General features: G+C 39.8%; 1 protein-coding gene across 9 annotated transcripts in view; it reads left to right on the forward strand.

Moving 5' to 3' along the window:
* Window positions 1-16714, forward strand: part of LOC111870710 (heterogeneous nuclear ribonucleoprotein Q) — a 90584-nt gene that overhangs the window by 40198 nt on the left and 33672 nt on the right. For 7 of the 9 annotated variants that reach the window (XM_023863193.2, XM_023863195.2, XM_023863196.2 and 4 more), the window contains exons 5-8: window positions 5606-5782; window positions 6715-6850; window positions 8080-8285; window positions 13221-13370. In XM_023863193.2, the coding sequence (XP_023718961.1) occupies window positions 5606-5782; window positions 6715-6850; window positions 8080-8285; window positions 13221-13370 (669 nt within the window). Of the gene's footprint in view, window positions 1-5605; window positions 5783-6714; window positions 6851-7325; window positions 7462-8079; window positions 8286-13220; window positions 13371-16714 lie in introns of all 9 variants that reach the window. The other 2 variants (XM_023863194.2, XM_023863200.2) reach the window with 1 other exon arrangement.

Below are 16714 nucleotides of genomic sequence, written 5' to 3' on the forward strand. Positions count from 1 at the left end.
TTGTCTTTATACATCTCTTTTTCCCCCCCCCCCCCCCCCGCTTATTGGGTTGCTTGTTGTTTCTCATTCTGCCCCGTAATTGGTCGAAAGTAAATTATCTCTTCATGGAAGTGCTAGCATTGTTTTCAGTAATTTATTTTTTTTATTCAAGAAGTTCAGAGTTCAAAAAGTTTCTGAAATTTGTCAGTAAATAATGTCTTTCTGTACATAGAGCTTACTGAATATTATCTCATTGCACAGCAGTGCACTCCTCCCACAACCCTTTCCACTGGTGGAAGCACTATTCGAAGGATGTTTGGGATCTTCTTCAGGCCATTCGTAGCATTATTGGTGATGTGTTCCCCTGTCTGATATCTTATTTTAGAGGTAGTGTTGTGAACAAAAAATTGGGAAGGGAGATGCAATGAATAAGGTTGTTGAATGGTAGAAGTTGAATGTTTTGCCAGGAATTGTCTAATTGACAGTGTAGTGTGAGCAGGTGGGTTATTCTGATGGCGCAGCCAGCTTCTCACAGTCCACATTTCAGATCATTTTCTTTGTACCACATTCCGCAGACGTCTCAGAACCATCACATAAAATCCTGATTGTCCAGGAGGAATGAATTCATAATGCACAATGCTTCAGTTCAAAAAACCAAGTAACTTTGCTTTCACTCATGAGCACACTTATGCTTTCGTGGGATGAGGTAAAGCAGGACTGTTCCTGTGTGCTGATTGTTATTTGGCTTCATCATCATGACTTTAAACCCATGTCGTGTCACTGGTAATGGAATTTTTCAAAAGATTTTTGTTATTTATTTGGAGATTATCAAAGATGGAAAATTGTTGCAGTTTAAAATCATCAGTCAAGAGTCTTGGCACAAATTGTGTTCAGACTATGCATTCCTAAATCTCCTATTAAAATTGTGTTGCAAGAACCAATGTATATTTCAACCCCCTGCAACTGCTCAAGACAATGATTTCCATGGATGTTTTTCATCTTGGCATTCAGGTTCAGATCGTAGTTGGCAAGACTCTTCGTCGTCATCTACCATTTTTAAAAGCTTGAACCGTTTGTAGGTCATTTGACTTGAGACATCATTGCATACAACAGAATTGCAGCATGATACTCAAAAAATATTTTTAAAGTATTGTACACCTTGAAATGCAAAAGTAGCAATGTTACAATGGGACAGCAGGTTTCCTGTAAAACCTACATGTCATGATGGCCAGGTGGGCTGAAATGTGTAGTGTTTGAATAGTGGGAAAAGACTAATGCTTTTGAAGTTTAAATTTTAATACATTGACAAAGTTGTACAGGGTTGGTGAGAATTGCAAGTGCTGATGTAGATTGTACAGTGCAGCAGGTTGTGGCAGTATATTATGCATTCCTTTTTACAAGTTTACAGTTTTTACTGTTGATAATCTCATGATAAAATATTTACCTAGCTGTTTGGCTGCCAATGTTTCATGGTAATTAGTAGTAGTAAAATAAGCATTGAGCTCTACGTGTTCGCTCTCTGTACTACCAGAATGTTGACCATTGTTTCTGCCTTGCGCATCATAATGACAGATCTAACCATTACGGTCTACTTTCTTGGGAGTCCCTCCAGCATGTTGAAAATGCTGTGTGTTGTGTGCATATGTGCTATTTACTCTGTAAGAATTCTTCCTCTATGACTGCATTAGCAGGATTATTGAAATGTACACTAAGTATTTTAGAATTTGCAGTATCGGTTGAGCCTTCAAACTGTGTTGCAGACTTCTTACTGTTGAAGTGTTCTGTCTTCTGTGATATATTACAGTGTAGTGTGTTCTCTGTAGAGGAACATTCCAGAAGATAGATCTCTTAACCATTGCTGTGAGAACCTGAACTACTTACTGTATATCAGGATAGTAACTAACTGTTTATTCATTTTGTCTGACCTTGTAAAAATTTGATGACTGATATTTGAAAGTGGAATGGTATGCCCCGTAGCACACCACAGGCTTTTCTCACAGCGTTTGCCATGTCTACAGCAGAAAGCAAAATTAGTTTGCTGTATGTAATGCATCCTCAAAAATATGCATTGGATAATGCAGTTGGTTCCATCATGCTTTCAGTATGCTTATTTCTGTTGTAACAAGGGGTTTGACAGTTTCATAATAGCATTAGCTAAGTTCTTAACAAATTGCACATTGGTTTGTCTCCTGGATCAGTGCTAATGAACCAAATGTTGGAGAAGACATACTTTGTTTTTAGACCCTTGTCCTTTATGCCCATCTTTGCAGTTCATTCTTCCGATCTTTTTCATCTGAATCACTATTTAACGGTGATCAAGCAAGGTGAATGTTCAGGAGGAGTTTTGCTTTTGAAATATTTCTTGCTAGCAGCCTGTAGCAGTGTGAATAATATTTCAACTGAGCAGGTGTCAGATCACTTTTGGCGTAACTATAAACTCAGCCCCAACCTGGTGTTAACAGTGAATTTTCAGGTCTTACAACTAAGAAACTAAATAGAAACCCCATGGGTGACTCAGTAGCTATAAATGTATATAATGTGCAGAATGTTTTATGGGCCGATAAAAATAAATGGGTTACAGTAAGATAAAATCACGCGTGTGCCTGTGGATGGAGTTTGGATTGATAAATGGGTTCATTGACCACCTACACACCTGACTTGGAACTACAATCATTTGCAGTGCCATCGCATATCTCACAATTTTCCACAACACCCACTAATCCTTTTTCCAGCCTGCTGTCTTCACTAACCATTCCCCTTGTTTCCTCTAGCAGCGTGTGAAGACAACACCACATGCTGCTAGAGGGAACAACAAGCAAGGGGCATATTACCAATTGCAGACGTAGCAAAACAACAGACTAATGGAACAGAAAAACCAGCTGCTGAAACAAACTGTCTGGAATATCACATAGGTTTAAACAAGTGAACGACGCCCCTTATGAGGTCGAGTAGGATTTTACGAAAGATTTTGATAAAAGAGATTAATTAATTATGTTATTTTAAGTGGACTGCAACACACAATTTTAGCGCGCATCAAAGCAGTGTAACAGTTTGAATGCATTGAAACCCCTGAGGATGGCTGGCTGTGGCCGAAACATGTTGTGTTACGTGTTAAATGGTGAATATTTTAATGACCATTGCATCATTGACAGACTTGATACATAGACGTTTAATTAAGAAATGAAATTATTCATAAGTATCCAAATGAGCATACTTTTTGGTTGCAAGAAAAGAACTATGCATTTGCATTAAAATCCGGTCCCAAGTCATCACCCAGTAGATTCATAACATCAGCATAGACCAGCGGCTTGTGTGTCCCATTTAATTTCAGTCCCACTCGGTTTTCCTGGACCTTGCTAATGACATAATCTAAAGCAAAGTTGGAAAGAAATGCTGATAAAACATCCTTATTTAGACCATTCTGGATAGGAAAATTATCAGACAAATGTTCGCCTGTATGGACGCATTTTAATCAGCTTGATTAGTTTCATGGTTACCCAAAACTGTGAGAATATTGTACAATAATATAATAATAAACATGAAACTTTCAAATTTTGGTTGGAAACTAACTTTGACTTATTACATTGTGCAGGATTCATCTACAGATCTGTTCATTCCTTTGTTTTCAGTCTTGTTGCTGTCTGTTCTTAGGTGAAGGTGTGGGCTGCTTGTTTTCTCTCCAGTAAGAAAATAATCCAAGCCCAAACCCGAAAAATGTTTTTGTGATAGACCAATTTACTTACCTCAGACAACTGCTTAAATTCATGGCGTCCATCATTGATGTGCATTTCATTCCTAAGAAAGTTTTATCTTGGCGAGAAATTTAAAAATGGGCAATAAAATTAGTCTTGAAACAGTAGAATAGTTGAAGGTGGTGCACCACTGAGTCAGTGTCTAAGAACAAACACTTGGTGACATTGGTTTCTTGGGACTCTTTGATGACATAAGTTTTGACTTCAGTTTTAGTCTTATTCGGTAATCTCGCAGAGATTTTGATGTTAGCACTTTCTTTGGTTCATGTCTGATCCTGTCAGCAGCTGATGATTTGTGCCACTTTTTATCCAGTTACTGTTGTGGTTTGGTAAAAGTGAATCCAGATGCTGGTGACAGTTGCAATTAAAATTTTCATTTTTAGTGTAATTCTGAACATATGTTCAGGCCTGTATATTATAGTAGTTCCGCACGCAGTGAATACTCACAACGAACTGATGAGAAATTTTCAGCGATAGAAGGAAATGAACTATGTACTTATCAGGTCAACTGTGTTCAGTATCAAACTGTTATGTCATTGTATGGACCAGTGCTAGTTCTTTGAACAATTCTTAACAAAAGTGCCATGCTGTTCACTAAATCCCTCATGTAGTTTGATTTGATTTTTGCAGTACACTGATTTATGGTTTTCATCAATTTTACTATGGGATGATTGAGTATACAACCAGATGTAGGAAGAGAATTTAGTTGTACTTAAGGCCGCTTTCAGACAAGACACACGGTGGCTGGACACACACTGTCCAGCGACTGCAAATACATTAGCGTGAATACTAGCGTTCACACAAGCATCTCAGTGTCACACGTCTGAGACACTGTGGCTCAGCTGTGTCCTTCTCCTCCATTGGCCGAGACACTGACTTGTGGTCTGGCCACTCGAAGTGCATTGAGTTGTATGCTAGCGTTCAGACAAGACACACAGTGTCCAGCGTCATTGATGAAAATGGTGGACAAACATTTTGATACTGATAAATTTTTCGAGTTATTGCGAGCCAGACCTGTTATATGGGATATAAATAGTGATGATTATGCCAACATTTTAGACTGCTGTACAGCTCCGTGAATGATGTACTAGACATTCTGTAGTAATTAAAGAACTTCCTTTCATCACTGCAGATATCTTCATGGAGTGTGTAGAACGCTCCTTTTCAAAGCCTACTTTCAACAGGGTGAACCCACAATTTTCTCTTCTTGTTCCTCATCCTATATTTTTGTAGTATGTGCATAATTATAATGATTTCTTCTGTTTCAAGCAACAAACTAGTTAGGCATTCCCTCCATCTGAATGAGGGCAACATCAAGGTCGGGTTCTGACGTCAGAGCCACTAAGTATGCGTGTTGTGGCGCTGAGTGGCTGTGTCTCAGACACTAGTCGCCAGCCACCATGTGTCCTGTCTGAAAGCGGCCTAAGTGTCTAACAAGCTTAAATTTGATAGTGTCTGTGTTATGTTAAGTTGAAGGTAAAAAGTTTCCTGTGCTTGACACCATACTGTGAAGATGTATGATGGAGTTGAGGTATATGTCCGCATATTTTTGGCGGTGGATGGAAGTTTCACCTTCACACCCCAGTTGCTTAACCCTCTGGGCCAAGAGCCCCTAATGCTCGCTAGATATGAGGCTGGCTGTAGGCGGCAGATATTTTTTGTGTTGCATCAGGCATGAACTCCAGTACTTCTGTTACTTCGAGCTATATTATATGTATTGTGATTTTTTTATTAGTGGTTGAGTTTGGCATCTCATAGGCTTCTCCTACAATGTGGTTTGTTCCCTAATTTTTGTATGTCACACATTGTTTTCATAAAATTGAGGTTTGAGATTGAGGATAGGATTTTTAACTATGATATCTTATATTTGTTAGGTATTTTGTGGGAAGATTCCTAAGGACATGTATGAGGATGAATTGATCCCACTTTTCGAAAAGTGTGGCAGTATTTGGGATCTGCGTCTCATGATGGATCCAATGACTGGCCTTAACAGAGGTTATGCTTTTATTACGTTCACAACAAGAGATGCAGCTCAGTTTGCAGTGCAGGAGGTAAATATGCTGTGTTACTTCCAGTATTGGTTTGTTATTTTAATGCAGTGAAGCCTCTTTCACTGAAATTTACATACATAGTAGTGGTGACTGCAGTTTACATTTGCAATTACTGTTATTGGTTTCTGTGAAAGTGGTTTGCTGTCACCAGTGGAAAGTAATACATACAGACTCTGGTACCAAACTCACTTGTTTTGGGGTTCAAAAGGTTCTTACTAAAATTGTGGTTATGTGTATATCAATATTTGTTAGCCATGTCAGTTAATATCTTATTAAAATATTCATGTTGATTTTGGTCAAATCTCGTCTAGATTGAAAAAGCTTTTAGCTGCAGAGCTGAGTGAGTTTGAAGCCTGTTACCAACCAGAGCATTGTGCTTGTATGAACTTTGAATATAACCAGTTTGAGATGATGGTAAATGTGTTGTTTAGATTTGTTGCCTAAGGTGTAGGTTAATGATGCTTCCAGGTCTCCTCTTTGCTCTGTGGGCAAATCTGGAACTGGAGGGAGACTGTGTTAGTGTAGTTACGTGTTAGTGTTCAAAATTCAAACTCATTTGATGGCTCTGTCGCAGAAGCTGGCGGGATATACTGGCATTTGGCATATTTTTGAATGTATTGGAATGCGTGTTGTGTTAGTAGTGAAGTATTTGGTGGAGCTTTGTAGTTTTATTTGAAAACCATATTGTTTTGAAATTTAAAATTGTTAGGTTTAAGAAAATTTGTTCCAGGAGGAAGGACTGCAGGTTGCAAAATTGTGAAGCATCGAGCGAAGCAAGAAAAAGAGCATGCCTGTTTCAGTAGTTTGTTGGTACAAAATTGTCCTTTTGAAATCTGCTTTCCCCCCCAAAATTTGATTTTCATTTTATCTCTTGTTGATGTGGCTCACTCACCAAAATTTGGCATGTGTGTGTTTTTCTCTTCATCCCACAGCTCGATAATCACGAAATCAAACCTGGCAAGAGTCTGAAAGTTAACATTAGTGTTCCCAATCTGCGACTTTTTGTGGGCAACATTCCAAAGTCTAAAGGCAAAGAGGAGATTCTGGACGAGTTTGGTAAATTAACAGGTAATGTGTACTGAAGGAGAAAGTTATTTCAGTAGTGTAGATATCAGCAGCTGGCCGGAGGGTTGGATGGGGCTCACTCGCGGGCGCTGCCTTTCAGTTTGTTAGTTAGTTACCCCCAATATTCAGGAGCAACCTTTCCTAATTTGGTTTAGTCATGAGGTTCCTGCTGCTTGTGCTATTTCCTATATAAGTAATGCCCATTTATGTGAAAGAGATATTTATTCCGCTATCCTTCCGTAGCCTAAGGTTCCATCTATCTGAAACTAGGTCATTCCTGTGCTGATCCTAATTATTCATGGCTCAAGCTAACCAGGTAAGGTATAGTTCTGAATACAGTTGATAAGGGTAGCTTTCTAATGATCAGGTAGACAGGGCTATAAATGTCCTCCCATTCCCACCCTGACTGGCGTTATGCAGGCACACCACCCTTTAGGCAAGCTTAATTGGCTATCTTCCTTCCGCATTGTTCTTACAGCTGAATGATAATGAAATTCGAAAAGGCAAAAAGATTGGCGTTACCGTTTCTTATAACAATCACCGCTTATTTGTGGGAAATATACCCAAGAATCGAGATCGAGATGAATTGTTTGAAGAATTTTCCAAACATGCACGTAAGTTGAGACTCTCCCTTACGTCCATAATTGACTTTAATTTTTTGAGAGAAATTTTTGACCACATTTATCTCTGGAAAGAGAAGTATTGGATGGAGAAAAGTTCTTTTATTGAAAAGTTTGCTCTTAAAATTACTTGATTTTCATATTAATGGCAAACATATTCAGTGAAACAATTAAAAAGTCATCATCTCAGCATTTCTATAAAATTCAGCATGTGGGGTGGGAATGTTGGAATGGAGTAGGGAAAATCTATGAAAGTCCATTTGCAGTCCTCTGAGCTATGTATTTTTGTCTAGTGAGTAAATACCGTTTTGTATGTAAAGTCAGTCTTGCCTTAATATGAGTGAATAAATGTAAGAGGAAGGTTATATAATTTTTCTGCATTAATACTGTGTTCTGCTAACCATAGGATGCTGTTATGTTTTTTATGTTCATTCCATATCCCGAGGAAATGGACTTTGATTGCTCTTTCTCCATACTCCTAAGTTTGCTAAAATGAAAACTAGTGTAAGATTTATTATTTCTGTGAGGCTTCAGTATTTTAGTAGTGTGCTTGTTGTAGTCCTTACAGGTAATGTTGATTAATGTTTGGGCATACATTCTTCCCTTATCTAGCTGGCTTGACAGAAGTAATAATCTACAGTTCACCAGATGATAAAAAGAAGAATCGTGGTTTCTGTTTCCTTGAATATGAATCGCACAAAGCAGCATCTCTCGCAAAACGTCGACTTGGTACAGGTCGTATAAAAGTATGGGGATGTGACATTATTGTGGACTGGGCGGATCCACAGGAAGAGCCTGATGAGGCAACAATGTCAAAGGTACTGATTTATTTAATTCCATTCTTTGATATGAAGTCAAAAGTGTTATGTGTGAGTGGTAAAGGTTTATTGTAGCAGCAGTAGAAATATTGCAGTATACTTGGTAGAGACGTAAGATGAATCCTTGATTGAATAACACTGCAGTCAGCAACAGCACGTTTTGAATGTGGAAGTGGTGAGATAAGCGAAATTAGGAAGAGCAACTGAAGACTTAATATAATGGCATCAGATACAGATGTAAAATAACTTGGTAAGCACTGCCCAAGGAAAATATTTGCAATCAGAATGGTAGAAAATAAATATTTCAAAACAGTGAAAGTTCAGTTTATGGAGCTACAAAATGCAGTTAGTACATATGTGATCAAAGCATCTTCAAGGTAAGCATGCTTGAGGCAACTGAAACAGTTGACACTCTGAAGCCAGTATACTAGTCTGTCCAAAGAGTATCCGACCTTGGGCCGGGAAAAAAAAGTTCTGTATCTGGGTGGTTACAATATGTAATCGCCTTCAAAGTAGGCCCCTTGTGACTCCACACACTTAGCCCAGCCGTCTCGTTCTGTATGATGGCTTTGCGGCTGTCAAAACGGCAGCCTTTTAGCAGTGTCGTCAGTCTCAGGAACAGCCAGGAATCACAAGGAGCCATGTCAGGAGAGTAGGGAGCCTGGCGAACCTGCGGAATGCCGTCCTTGGCCAGGAAACCCTGGATCAGGTGTGGGGCGTTGTCATGATGCAGCTGCCAGTTGCATGCATCCCACAGCTCCGGTATCTTGCGCCGAACTGCATCACGAAGATGTTGGAGGACTTCTTGGTAGTACTCCTTATTGACAGTCTGGCCTAGTGGTGCGTACTCATGACGCACAGCACCCCGGTAATCGAAGAAAACAGTCAGTATCACCTTCACATTGCTCCGAACCTGTCGTGCTCTTTTGGGCCTCGGGGATGTTGGATGCTTCCATTGTGACGCCTAGACCCTGGTTTCCGGGTCGTATCCGTACACCCACGACTCGTCACCAGTGATCACAGTCTTTAGGAACTCAGGATCCCTGATGGCGCATTCCAGCATGTCCTACGCGACCTCAAGACGGAGTTGTTGCTGCTCCGGTGAAAGCAGCTTGGGCACAAAGTTTGCTGCCACTCTTCGCATGCCCAAATCCTCAGTTAAATTTGTGTTTGCGGAACCTCTGCTGATCCCAACCTCATTAGCAACTTCACGGATGGCCAAAGGATGGTTCTCCATGATCAGTGTCCGCACTTTCTCAATGACATCAGCATTGACGGTCTCCCAGAACGCTGCTCACTGTCTGCCGACATACGGCCATGCTTAAAGCACTTGAACCACCCTTTACTTTGAGTGACCCCCATTGCATCATTCCCGAAAGCCTGCTGAATTTTGCGAATTGTTTCCACTTGGGTATTCCCAAGTTTCTGACAAAACTTAATGCAGTATCGGTGCTCCAAGCATTTTGTCATCTTGAGCGAAACGAGAATGCAACGAACACGTGTTACACCACTTTGTTATCTGGCAGCCACAGAGGCATCCGGCAGTGTTGCGAGTCAGCAAAAAGTCACGCATGCCCATGAAAGTCCCTTCTACCACTACGCTCAGTTTCCCCACCCGTTTGGCAATTACTTACTGCGGAAAAAAATGAAGTCTGATACTTTTTGGACATACGGTATAAGAAAGTTTAGAAGCTGTTATAATTAGACATAAAACATGGCTTATATTGTTACAGAATGAAAGAATTTTATGTAATGAAAATAGCAGTGTGGATTTTATTGGAAAAAGCTCACGGTAGGTTTTACCTTTATAGTGAGGCTGTTTAGAAATGTTCTGAATTTGACAGTGACAATAGAATTTATAGATTTTGAACAATCATACTCAAGATTTGGTTAAGTCTAAAGAAGAATGGAAGCAAGAGACTAACATTGTATCTCATTCTTTCTTAGATTGTTCCAATGTAACGGTTACTTGTATTAAGTTTCTGTGACCAATTATTAGGCAATCCTGCTTTTCTTGTAACTTCCCCCCCCCCCTGGGTGGGTTGCCAGCCCATTGCAGAATCACCAACCTGCAGGACCAGAGTTTGATCATCAGGCCACCATAACTGACAGACAGGTTCTCTACCTTGTGCCCTGTAGTTCTGGGAGGGGCCCATTGCCAGGCCCTGATAGCTAGAGCAGCTGAGTCTGGAATTTGTAATGAGGTGCGGTTCCATGTTTTTCATCTGGGCTTGGGACTGATATTAGTGGAGTTACACAGCAGTCTAAAAAGTGTATTTTAAGTTGGTCTGTAACACTGAAACCTGGACTCTTTCAAAGAGAAACAAAGAACAGAATGCAAGCAGTGCTTTCTTTGGAATTAACGAGGAAATGCTCAAGGTGGTGGGGTGGAATTTTTATTGTTGAAATTCCATTGATTTTAGCTGTTCAGGCATGTAAAATGAATACATCGAACTATTTGTTATTGCGTTAGAAATTAAATTGAGAGAAAATGTCTGTGGATCAATTCTGATTGTGGAAGGCATAAAGATGATGAAAGTGGTGGCAGGAAAGAAAAGGGGAATGATGGATAATTTCGTTGATTGAAGTGAAGTGCTTCAAAAATGATTTGCAGGATTAAAGTTTGACAGATGCACTGCATGTTCTTAGCTACACACTCAGGGTAATTTTGTGTGAAGTTTTGTTTATGAGAAAAAATTCATGGCTGTTTCAACATTTGGAAGTGTGTATTTGATGAGATTGTGGCTTTCGTCTCATTTAAACTGGCATGGCAGCTGATATTACCTGTTATTGATTCTGAATCTTGATTATGTTATGTACTTATTTCTGCCACTGACCTTCCATTACAGAGAACAAATGACCGAATTTTACTTAATTTCTCAACATTTTGGACATTGCTACAGAAACTAATCCAGACAGGCTTTCTGTTTAGTGTTTTAAGAGCTGCTGAATGTACAGACACCACATACACCTTACTTAAATTTATAGTCTGATGCTAAGACTAAAATAAAATTGCTCTTGCTTTAAAGTTATCATGCTGCACGGTGACAAGTTTGCCACTTTGTTCACACTATGCAATGAAACGACCTACTGGACTGGCAAGATGTTTGGATAACATCCTGGGATTGACATTTCTAGTCTCAGGTTTGGAGGAGGCTTGGCCTTGGAGGTGTCATCCAATCCTGCTAATATCCCTACTATGACCAAATAACACAGGCTACCGTTCCAAACTTTTCGTTGAGGTTGCCTGTGTTTTTTTGGTACCATTTGTGGGCACTTCTGCCTCTCGGTTGAGTAAATTCTCTTCATGCATCCAGGGCCAGTGTAACTTTTAAGGAAGTTCATGACTGTAGTGTGCATCCTGTTGTGCCACGAACATATGGTTAGGTAAGGTGTCTGTTAGCACAACAAAAATGGGTTTTCAGTCAATCACTAATTTTCAGATTGAATTTTATTTCTTACCTCTACATGTTTCGGTCCTCATGGGGCAATCATCAGGCAGTAATATGTACTGCGAGTAAGGTTAATTGAACTCCCAGTATGGATCCATATTTTGGTGTAATGCGTCAGTATAAAAGTTATGCCTTATGTTATAATGTGAGAATTACATCATTATCAAAATATTAGAAATATTCAAGGAATTTGTATTTAAACGTAGGAGTGGTTTAATTCAGAGTTGTGTTGTATTAAATGTATTTTATGGATACTCTTACCTTGGGGCTGTTACTGTGCGTTAATATTATATGCAATTAATATATTGTCTTGGATATAAGTCGTATATCGTAATCGCAAATATGTGTGTGGGTTCCTTCTGTATGGGTGTTGTGCTCATTTTTGGGGGGGGGGTTCAGTGTGGGCTCATAAAATACATTTAATACAAACAACTTTAGCCGAAATAACTCCCACCTTTTGAGGAGCTTAAAACAGAGTGATTTCACGGCCTATCATGCAACATCAGAACTTAAACTGTATATGGGAAATTTTAACCTTGTATTTCATTATCGGGTCTGGTCAGGTGGGATTTGTGGTGGACATAGTGGCGTTGGGGCAGGTTTTCTCTGAGCTCCTCGGTTTCCCTGCCAATCTTCATTCCACCAATTGCTCCACAATCACCCTCACCTATCATCTTGGACTGGTACAATAGGCCAGAAGTGGCCAGAGTACAAGGGACTTAGTCCAACCCCACTAGAGAAAAAAAAGAAAATTTAATTATAGTTCTAGTTATTTTAATTCTGTGACATTCAATTCTTTATTTGTAATTCTAAAATTCTATATTCCTAATGTACAGTATATTTTAACATATTTAATCTCCTTCAATTTGATATTATCCACCAATATTTTTGAATACAAATTCCTTGTATGTTTCTGATATTATGATAATAGTCATATTGTAATTCTCACACAACTTAAGGAATAACTTCATAATATTGAAAGCACAATAGACCACTGTAGGTCACTTTGCAAGGGCGAGAAGGCCTACCCCTCATACATTCATTCATTTATAATATTGACACATCGCACCAAAATATGGATCCATATTGGGATTTTAGTTAACCTTAGTCGTATTATATAATACTGTGTGATGATGGTCCCAATAGGACCTAATCTTGTAGAGGTAAGAAATAAAATTCAATCTGAAAAATACCGATTGATCGAAAAACTATTTTTTGGTGTATTGACATACCTTACCTAACCATACCATCATAATGGTTTGTAATGTGCGTAGAGATATCACCACAATTAGAAATTTGGGATTTTCTGTGCAATGCTTATTTTGGATATATGATTTTGAACATGCCAATTTTTATGTTATAAGGAATAAGATTAACAGTAAGAATATTAAAGTAATTACTGCATGTGTTCACAACCTCATTATCTACTTTGTCTTACCATGATATTTCTGGAAATTTAGCATGTCCGTTTCTCTGTCCATAGGTGAAAGTGCTATATGTGAGGAACCTGACTCAAGACTGTTCAGAAGAAAAGCTAAAAGAATCATTTGAAGCTTTCGGGAAAGTAGAAAGGGTTAAGAAGATCAAGGACTATGCCTTTATTCACTTTGAAGATAGAGATAATGCAATGACGGTGTGTATATTAGTTTATAATAGTCACTGTACCTAGCAGTTTGAAATATCTCGTGTTCATTTGGTCTCGGAGGGAAGAGCTTTAAATATTGTCACATGTTGGGTATGCACACGACAAATATCTTCACGCCGTCTTGGATCTTAGCAAGTTTATTGCACATTTGCGCTTACACTTATACAATTCACACTTATGCCACTGACAGTATCACAATTACTTCCACTGCTCTTGGCGACTGCTAGACTTCAACTGCACTCGGCGACTTCACAATCCACACTGTGTCACTCCTGATCAAACATTCTGCTCACATACTGCTCAGCTGGCTTTTTATACTGTTCCTTGTTGCCTCGTGTTACCAGCGGTGTCCCCTTGTTACATCATGGCGGGAAGTGCTGTTGCATCACCGTGGGGGAAGGGGACAGTGTTTTGACTGGCCTGTTACCGTAGCAGAGGCAGTTGCTCCGATGTTGATACGTTACTGCTGGAGGTGGGGGGTGTGCTGTGTAGCTCAAATACTTCACAGTATTATGCATTCAGGAAACATTGGTTTTAGTTATGTCATCATCACTATCAATTTTAGAACAATTTGTTGCATTTTCAAAATGTCTCGGAAACAATTTAAACATATAAAATGTAGTAGTTAAGCAGTATATAAGGGCCGCCACATTGTAAATGAAGTTTGACTAAGTAAGATGTGTGGTTCTCACATCAGTGGTTGTGGAGAATGCTATCAAGTATATAATGCCATGTAATCCGTTGAAGGCAGCCTACATTTTGGAGAAACAGGTCTCCACTAACTTCACGGTTTAAGAATAAACAAAGCAAGAAACCAGTACAGAAGCACTGAGCTTGCATTTCACGTGCTTTACATAACATATTGTTATGACTTAGGGATTGTGACTATAAAAAAAGTAAAGTTGTTCCTGTACTTAACTAATTAAGCACTATGCTGTTAAGGTGTATGGGGAGTGAATGTACAGACCCACATTTTCTTGACCTCAGCACTAGTTTCATGTGAATGGTCAGGTTCTCACTCCGGCCACTTCACCCCTAGAGAAAGAATCCCTGGTGTCTGTTGGATACGAGGCTGGGTGAGCACCAGAGCCCGTCTGAATGACATGGAGAAGTGAAAATTCTTGGCCCTACCACGACTCGGACTGTGACCCCTAAGTTGTCTTGGTCATAGCCAGTCAGTATATGGATTGGTGAATGCATTTGTTGACCACTTACACATGCCACTTGGAACTACAAGTAATTACAGTGCTGCTGCTAATCTCCAGAGTTTGCAGGTCACCACAGCACCCAGTAAACCTTTTTCCAGCATGTTTTGTCTTCAACAGACCTTTTTCTAGCAGGTGCTGTCATCGAATTTCTTGTGAAAGAGGAAATCTCTGCTGCAGAAATTCACCAAAGACTTCAGCATGCTTATGAAGTGTGTGCATGGGTGCGAGCAGTGTTCGAAGGTGGGTGAAACATTTTAAAGATGGGAACACCAGCATCGAAGGCGAACCTTGGAGCGGTCGTCCTCGAACAGCCTCAACTGAACGCAACAAGGAAAGAGTGGATGAAATCATTGAAGATGACACACATGTGACTGTGGACACAGTAGCCCGAAAACTTGGAATAGGGCACAGTGCAGTACAGGAGATGATTGAAAGTTTGGGCTATAGGAAAGTTTGTGCTCGTTGGGTTCCGCGGTTATTGACTGAAGACCACAAAGGTCAGTGAGAAGGCATCACCTCAGAACTGTTGCAGAGATATCGGCACGAAGGCGATTTTTTGCTCTGTATTGTGACAGGTAACGAAAGCTGGTTTTACTATTTCGAGCCTGAAACAAAACTGCAGAGTATGGAATGGCACCATTTGTATTGTCCATCAAAAGAGAAGGCAAAGACAGTGCCATCAGCTGCGAAGGTGATGGGCACAGACTTCTGGGATGCAGAGGGGTTCATTCTGGCCGAATTCCTGGAACCTGGGCAAACTATCAATGCTACTTGTTATGTCCAGACGCTGCACAAGCTCCATCGTGCATTGCACAATAAACGTGCGGGACAAAACATCATCCTGCATGACAACGCTTGCCCCCACGCACAGACTTCTGGGATGCAGAGGGGTTCATTCTGGCCGAATTCCTGGAACCTGGGCAAACCATCAATGCTGCTTGTTATGTCCAGATGCTGCACAAGCTCCATCGTGCATTGCACGACAAACGTGCGTAACGAAACATATTCTGCATGACAACGCATGATCAGGATAGAGGATGGTACTCAGTATCGATCTAACATATTTACTTCATAAGATTTCCCCTCGGCAGAGGTAGGTTTGTATCATAACAAGCGCACCAGATGTTGAAGTAGAAAACTTTTTCAAAGAATCCAGATGTATTACAGGTCCTGCAGGAAGTTCAAAGTGGGACAATGAATATATGAAATGATAGCCTGAAATTTTCTCATTAATTTCATACCCAAAGAATTAATTTACATGAAAACTATTCAAAATAAGAGCTGAAACTTAGAGCTGCAGTATGCGTGCAGTGCACCGATCCTGGCAGCATGTGACAGACTGCTGGCATGTAGTGCACTGAGCCTGGAAGTGAAGGGTTAAGGAGTACGCAGTGTAACATGTAGACCGGTTGGTCAACAGCTGCAAAATAAGCAAATATACGAGTTGTTGCTGAGTAATGGCTTTGGAAACTGATGTGTCCCGTGGAAACAATTGAACTACAACAGTAAGGAGTGGTGTTTCCTGTTCAGTCTGTGCTTAGATATTACATGCAGGACAATTGTCTAGCTGCAGTTAGCCGGTGAAGAGAGGAGTAGAAGATTGGTGTGAGATTGCTGGCAACATTGGAGTTAGTGGGTTGAAACAGAAGGTCATTTGTGACATATTTGCCAGCTGGTAAGGATGTAAGCAGAGGACATTGTTAGGGTCTGTTACCAAAAAGCAACTAGCGAAGACAGAAGACTTTATGTGTGCCACAATTATAATGATCTTTAAGAGTTCTGTAAATCAGTAAGGCTGTTATACATAGTAAAAACTTGTAGTTACGAGTTGTGTATATAAGTTTTCAGTACAGTCATGAAATAACACCATTTATAGTCATTCTAACATGCATGTTTGAAGTATCTGCATTGAAATTTTAAAAAAACTCTGTTTCTGAATTTTAGTGTGTGGAAATTGTCAGAAGAGAATTGTTCAAATAAAATTGTATTGTGGTAATGGATTATAATGAATGGATATTTGACTGAAGAAAAGTTTTGAAAAATATATGAGGATGTTGGGAAAGTGTGCGGGTTGTAGGAGGGTATGACCATGCTGACATCCATTGATTCATGTGCAAGAATGGA

Source organism: Cryptotermes secundus, unplaced genomic scaffold (assembly GCF_002891405.2).
Source record: "Cryptotermes secundus unplaced genomic scaffold, Csec_1.0 scaffold59, whole genome shotgun sequence".
NCBI classification, from domain to species: domain Eukaryota; kingdom Metazoa; phylum Arthropoda; class Insecta; order Blattodea; family Kalotermitidae; genus Cryptotermes; species Cryptotermes secundus.